Source organism: Penaeus japonicus, unplaced genomic scaffold (genome assembly GCF_977035675.1).
Source record: "Penaeus japonicus unplaced genomic scaffold, GWHDUDI00000001_assembly GWHDUDI00000009, whole genome shotgun sequence".
NCBI lineage: Eukaryota > Metazoa > Arthropoda > Malacostraca > Decapoda > Penaeidae > Penaeus > Penaeus japonicus.
The window spans coordinates 24,667,986-24,675,485 of record NW_028234411.1 but is presented as its reverse complement, the minus strand read 5'-3'; the positions used below and the strand labels follow the sequence as shown (position 1 = coordinate 24,675,485).

Sequence of the window (7,500 nt, the reverse complement as noted above, 5' to 3'; positions counted from 1 at the left end):
ACACATACATACACACACCTCTCCCCCCCTCCTTATCTTATATATGCCATGAATATTCTACAAATCCTCTTTTCACTTCAGATTTCGACATGAGGGTGCGAGATATGCGTTAAGTGTAGGGGGAGGAGAGGGGAGAAAGAATGAGGGTCTGTGGAAGAACTTGTTGATAGTATTGCTTCTTTCGTTTTTTTTTCTTCCTCTTTGTATTCTTCATCTTTCTCATTTGTTATTAAAAAATAATAATAACCGTGATGTGGTTTATGATAAAAGATACATGAAAACGAGATAAAAAAAACCCCACATCAGACAACGTGTCGTGAAGTAAAAGACAATACACAGGAAGAAGAAGATTAGGAAGAAGAAAAAAAGGAAAAAACTGAGAAACTATAGCGAAGAAAAAATAGCGAGGAATATACAGAAGAAAAAAAAAGAAAGATAAATACCAAGAACATAAATAAGTTCACACATATACACATCTATATGCTCAGTATACCGAAGAAGAACAGCATGTGGCAGTCAGGTCGATCGTGTTTTGTTTTCGCCCTTTTGGTTTACGAGGCGTTCGCGCGCATTCCGGCGTCGGTTGTAAGTGACTCCCGATACATAATTGCCATGAATCCAAACTGACAGATCAATGGGCGTTTTGGTGGGGGTTGTGAGAGGGGTGGGGAGGGGTTGGGGTTGGGGGTGGGGGTGGGGGTTGAGGGTGAGAGCTAGTCATGGTGGTGGTGGTGGTTGGGAATTTAAGGGGGTTGCGCTATGGTGGGTTTTGGTTCGGGTGGGTGGTGAGGGTGGATGAGGTGGGGAGGTTTTCGCGATTCGAGATTGGAGGAGGTTCGGTGGTAGCGGTGGTAGCGGTTATCCCGGTGGTGGACTGAAACAACGGTAGCGCTCAATCACGGCGGTGGTCGTGGTCTATCGCGGCAATTGTAGTGGTCTATTGTGGTACCAGGAACGGTTCCGCCGGTAATAATGCCGATGGTGGCGGTTCAAGAGATTACCGCAACGGTGGTAGCGGTCTGTCTCAGCGGTTTGTCGCGGCGACGATACCGACTTAGAGCGGTTCCAGTCGCGTTATAGTGCGGCAATGGTAGCGCTACAATACGGCAACTGTAGCGGTTTATCGCGTTTTGTTTTTTTGGCGGCGGTTCGACAGCGGTCACGGCAAAGCCCCCCAAAGCCCCCCTCCCCCCTCCCCCTCTCAGGCGAACCATTACAAGCAACACTCCATCAGCGAGCGAACGGCCGGACAATGACAGAGCAAACAAGAACGATTGCTACTCTATCAGCTTGCAAACGAAGGAGAGGATAGTTGCAAAGTGAGTGGGTGGCCGGAGGGAGGGAGCGCTGCCACTCAGTCAAACACTCAGCTGTTTATTCACTCGGTCATATTTTCAGTCAGTCAGTCATTCTGTCATGCAGTCACTTAGTCATACTATATAATAACAAGTCAACTCAGTCTGTCATCCTCTCAGTGAACTTGGCAATCACGCTTCCAGTCACTCAGTCACTCAGTCAACTAACTATTCGGTCACTTCGCCGGTCACTCACTTGCTTAAATGGCTTGTTTACAACGACAAGAACAAGCAAAGGAAGTGTGCATATGTTTCCTCTTTTGTATGCATTCGGTCACTTTAAAATTGTTTGCTTTTTGGTTGTTTTCCAAAAAAAAAAAAAAAGAATATCTCTCTAGATCCATTTTTCACCTCCCACACCCATTTCCGCCCCCCCCCCCTTCCTTACACGCCTATATCCTCCTCCTCCTCCTCCTCCTCCTCCTCCTCCTCCTCCTCCTCCTCCTCCTCCTCCTCTTTCCCCAACCTCCTCCCCTCCCCTCACCCCTACTCATACCCCATCCCTTCCCCCCTACCTCTCCCCTACCCCGCTTTGTCAAGTACACATAACTTGTGTTTCAGCTTCTGGTGTGATTGTGTACTGTGTGTTGTGGCATTTGGCGGCGAAGATATGAAAATAATATATGTGACATTTTTAGACTCTTTTAATTACTTCCTTCCTTTTTTATGTATTATGATTTTTTTTAATGGATGACATTGATCTGTTCATCATATGTTTATTCTGAAAATGTGTATGACTTACTCCCCCCCCTTCTCTCTCTCTCTCTCTCTCTCTCTCTCTCTCTCTCTCTCTCTCTCTCTCTCTCTCTCTCTCTCTCTCTCTCTCTCTCTCTCTCTCTCCTCCCTCCCTCTTTCATTCTCCCTCTCTCTCCCTCTCTCTCCCTTCCTCCCTCTATCATTCTCCCTCTCCCTCTCCCTGTCTCCCCCCACCCCCTCCACCTTCAGCCAGTGAAATCCAAGCTGGAAACTAATGCCCCGCGTCTCCCTCTGCCTCCCCCACAGGTCACGATGGCGGACAAGGCAGGCGCCGACCGAGCCATCAAGGAGCCCAACCCAGTGATTGACGGGCGGAAAGCCAACGTTAACCTTGCGTACCTGGGAGCCAAGCCACGGGGGCCTGCTGCAGGTGAGGACGCACTCTACGGTTCGTACCAGTCGGCGCTCTGTTTCACTAACACGCCCATGATCCGCCCATGTTTTTTTTTTTTTTTTTTTTTTTTCCTTATCCTACTTCCGCGGTTTGTTCTGTTGTTTCCTTTTCCTCGTGGTTTGTCTTCGGTCTTCTTCGTGTTTTGTGTCTCACTATTTTTTTTTTTTTATATATAGTTTTTTCTCTTCGTCTTGTTTCTTCTTTCTGCTCTTTCTTTTTTCTTTTTATTGTTTTCTCTTTTCGTCTTCTTGTTTTTCTTCCTAATTTTCATATTTTCTCTTTCTTTTTTTTGTTTTCTCTTTTCGTATTCGATTTCTCTCTCTGCCCCACTCCTTATTTTGTTGTGTCAAAGGATGTGTCTTATGTGTTTCCTCATGCCTTGTATGATCTCGTACTTCTCCTCTCGCAGTCTTTTTCGAAGAAAGTAGGTCTTCTGTAAAAAAAAAAAAAAAAAGCCTTTGAAATCTCTCGTCGTTTCCACATTTCTTTCTCTTTCTGTATTATTCTGTCCTCTCCCTCTCCTTCCCTTTCTCCGGCTTTTCGTCTTGATGGTAACACTATAATCCAGTTAAGAGTTTGTATGACTAAGCGAAGGGAAGACACACGTTGTATTACGCAAATGTCTGGCTTTTTATTTTTTTGCTCTCTCCTTTTTTTAAACATTTCTAAAGCACTCGTTTCCTAATCCCGGGAACTGGATGAACTGTTCATCATGTTACAAGATGTGTCTTATCCAATTGTAAATCTTTTTCCTAGACAACAAAAGACATTAAAAGTTTAGGAAGGAACGAGAAATATTAGTGATATATATTTTCCTTTTTTCAAGAGTACTTGATCAAATTCAAATGACTCAAAGCTTATGTGTAAGCGATACAAAATGTTTTTTTTTTATCGCAAACAATATATTTCACCGGCAACTTGGGACTTTTAATCGAGTGTTTTTCTTTGGTAAATACTACTTGTTTACCCTGCGTGAATTATTTGCAAAGGCGCCATCTTCACTCCGTGTTATATACACACATCTACACGTATCTCGATACTTATATTGATGTCATGCAACCTCCCTCTTCCGCTCCCCCTGCAACCTTTTCGTCCGTCATGCACACATGGCAATATGGCGACGTATTCAAATGGACACCTTGGCTATTGGCAGTCAGTGGCTTTCAGGGTGAAGGGGAGACCATTCGTGTGCTGAATGTAGACTGCCCATTCGGTCACTGGATATTACCCCTCCCCTCTCCCCCTCTCCCCTCTCCTCACCCCCCACTTGCCAAGCGATAGACAACTTTCTCGTCTTAATGGCTTCGTATGTTGTCGTTGTACGTGATGGATAATCTGTGTATTAATTTTTGAGGGGGGGGGGGGGGGGGACTTTAGGAGATGGGTGGTAGGGTGGGGTGGGGGAGGGGGAGACACACTTAAGCGATGGTTTTGACAGTCCGAGAATAATGCTTTTGCTTTTTTTTTTCCTTTTTTTCGTTTCTAAATGCTTCGGAATTTTCGAAAGGTGATTTATGTGTCATTGGAGAGTGGCTTGTTTTTTTCTCGCTCTCTTTTCTTCCTTTCCCTTTCTTCTTATTTGCTGTTTCTCTTTCCCTCTTCCACCCTCTGTGCCCCCTTCCCCTCTCTCTACCTCTCCCCACTTTCTCCCCTCCTCTCTCTTTTTCCCTCTCTTTCTACTCCCATTCTTCTCCATCCATCTTCCCTCTTCCTCTCCCCTCTCTCCCCCATTCCTCAAGCTTCCTATCCTCTCCCCTCTTCCCCAAGGCCCCATACCTCTCCCCTCTCCCCCTCTCCCTTTCCCTCGTCTCTCCACTTTCCTCCCTCTTCTTCCCCCGGTCTTGATAGTGCCATGACCCGAGGGCAATAATGCCAAGCTTTAGTGCCTTCCCCCCCTACCCCTCCTCCCCTGCGAGCGTGTGGTGTCTCCCCTCTCCCCCCTTCCCCTTCCTCCTCCCGTGCGAAATTGATAGGTGCCTGCATTTGCATGTCGACTCTGAGGAGGTGCTTATATCTTTATTATCGACGCGATTTTTATTTTGGGTGGGGAGGGGAGGGGAAGGCGGGATGGGGGAAGGGAGAGGAAAGGGGAAGGGGGGAAGGAGGAGAGAGGGAGGGGAGAGGGAGAGGAGGGGAAGGGAGGGAAAGGAAAGGAAAGGAAAAGAAAGGGAAGGGAAAGGAAAGGAAGAGAAAGGGGAGTTTGAGAAGGGTGAGTAGGGGAGGGGGAAGGCGATAGGAGACGTAGTAAGGGAGGGAGGGGGGGGGGGAGGATCTATAAGGATATCGTGAACCTGTAGACTGGGGTCGACCGGAACAATGTTGCTAATGGATCGCAATTGCATGCCGTGTCCGGACAGGGTCATGTACGTGTGGTAGCGGATTTTCAGAATGATCTTGCAACACTTTATTTATTTATTTATTGGTCATATACATATATACATATCGGAACACACACACACACGTTTATATATGAATATATTTTTATACATATATATCTATATGTATTTATTTATTTATTTTAATTATCGCTGATCATATTGCAGACCTTGCAACATAATCGATAGATTCAGCATGATCATCAGGCAATTGAGAATTAAAAAAATAGATGAAAAAAAAACTTTCACAACAAGCGTGATAAAGAAAGGAATTGCTTCTGAATTAATAATTAAAGCACCTTTCTTCAATCGCGAGTCAAAAATGTGAATGTTTAGCTTCTGTGCATGATAAATTTCCCTCGTGATATTGTGCATGGAAGTGTCTTGCCATTCTTGCCGTATCTTGTGCATGATATTTATTCTTTTAATCTTTTGTTTATTTATTTATTGGTATGCGATATCGGTCATGAAGTTGATCGAATGTTGAATTAGGTGGATACTCAGACAGACAGACAGACAGAGTGAGCCGATCATAGATACAGACAGACAGAGACAGACAGACAGACAGACAGACAGACACAAAAAGAGAAAGGAAAGAGGAAGAGGAGGAGGAAGAGACTAAATTGGCGTGCAGGTGAAGCATTAATTTTCCTGTGTCACCTGTCCTGGGGAGGGGGGGTAGGAGGGATGGGGGTGAAGGGAACTTTTTTATGCTGTTACTGCTTTACGATATGATCTGTTCGTATCCTTTTGTAATGGCGGAGTGAGCCGATCATATATACAGATAGATAGGTAGATAGATAGATAGATATATAAATAGATAGATAGATAGATATACAAGATGTAATAATAGAAAGGAGACAGAATAGAAACATATGCAGATAGAACAGAAGAGACTAATAGAAATTGATATTAAATGGAACGCATAAAACGAGACAAATATGATAAAAACACACAAGCCAAATATGGCAAACTGTCGGTCCATTGTCCTTTTTGGCGCGGGAGTGAGAGCGGAAACGAGAGTCACAAATAATTGATTAGACCACCCGTTATTAAGGGGTTAATTACGCGAGTTAGTCGGCCATTTGGCTATTGATCTCGGAGTCATCTTCGATAAATAATAGCCAGCGGAGGTGATAGTGTAATTAGAAGGAAGAGCTTTTTCGGCTAGTGACCGATACTGGTATTGATGGCAAGAGTGATGGCGGTTGTTGTGTGCACGGCGGAGGAATGCGGGGTTCGGCTGCGAGGTTCAGTCACGCTCGAAACACTTCACGAAGCTTATAGATTCACGGATAGATGTAGGTGGATAGTTGAATGGATGGGTAGGTAAATAGATAGATACATAGTAAAATAGATAGATTGATTATGGGATGGAGAGAAATTTCGAATCTCAACTCATGGTCCGAATCCCGTTTCGAACAATCAAATCGTTTAATTCAGGTTGAGTGTTTCCGAAACTTTAGAAATAACAAACCGAATCGATTAATGTTTATGAAACCTCAAGAGTAATGTTTACGAAACCTCAAGAAAAAACAGTCTAATTATTCAACCTGAGTTTCAGTAATTCAATGCGAAGTATTTATAACACAAGATTATTTCGAAGCAATAGGGTGTGAAAATGTTCTTGTTGAAATTGTTAATTGACCGGAATGGGAAATAGGATATGGCGAAAACTTAAAATGTTATTCGTTTGTGTTTGAGTGTAAGAGTCCTTGTTTAATTTGTTTGTTAAGTTTCTTTTTACCTTTTTTTTAAGTGGCCTTGCGTGACGAATCGTTGCGAAAGTTTAACCTGTTAGGTTAGACGTGCACGATTTCATTTTGTCCATTAAATCATGATACCAGTTTGATGATTAGTGTAAGTGATTTGTAAGTTCGTTTGTGACTCTCTGTGTGCGTGTGTGTGTGTGTGTGTGTGTGTGTGTGTGTGCTTGCGTGCGTGCGTGCTGTAAATTTATATTTGTGTACATTTATGCGTACTGCAAATACATTCATGTGTGCATTTACACGCGATTACTTAAAATGACCTAATTAGCTTAAACACGATCATTTTAAACTCTCAATTCCATACTAACTGCACGGATCAGAGAAACAGCTTTCATTATGCCAAGTGTAAGTGCTCTTTTCCACTCTGTAATTACTGCAAACGTTAATAGCCTTCCACTCCCATGCCCCCCTCCCCCACTCTCCTTCCCCTCACCCCCTCTCCTTCCCCTCACCCCATCTCCTTCCCCTCATCCCCTCTCCTTCCCCTCACCCCCTCTTTTCTCCCCTCTCCGTCCTTCTTACGCTCTCACCCCCCTTACCCCTCTCATACTCCCCTCTCCCTCTCCCCCTCCTCCTTTTATCCCCCTTTCCCCCTCCCCCCTCTGCCCCTGAGTGTTCGGCGCATGTAATTGACGTCAGAATTTCAAATATAAAAGTTTTTTATTGGTTGGTTAAGACAAATGTATATGTATATATAAATTTTTGTTTGTGTTCATTTTCAACTTCTGATAAGATAAGAGAGAGAGGGAGAGGAAGTAGGAAGAGTAAGAGAGAGAAAAAGAGAGGGAAAGGATACAAAAAAAAAGAAGAGTCTAAAAGTTTTGTATACATGTGTTCCTATGTATGTATAA

The 7,500-nt window shown here is 43.9% G+C and overlaps 1 protein-coding gene across 2 annotated transcripts in view; it reads left to right on the top strand.

Moving 5' to 3' along the window:
• Positions 1 to 7,500, top strand: part of LOC122258164 (RNA-binding protein 24) — a 77,403-nt gene that overhangs the window by 29,820 nt on the left and 40,083 nt on the right. Inside the window, exon 2 of one of the 2 annotated variants that reach the window (XM_043023953.2) lies at positions 2,358 to 2,481. In XM_043023953.2, the coding sequence (XP_042879887.1) occupies positions 2,358 to 2,481 (124 nt within the window). Of the gene's footprint in view, positions 1 to 2,357; positions 2,500 to 7,500 lie in introns of both variants that reach the window. The other variant, XM_043023952.2, reaches the window with a different exon arrangement.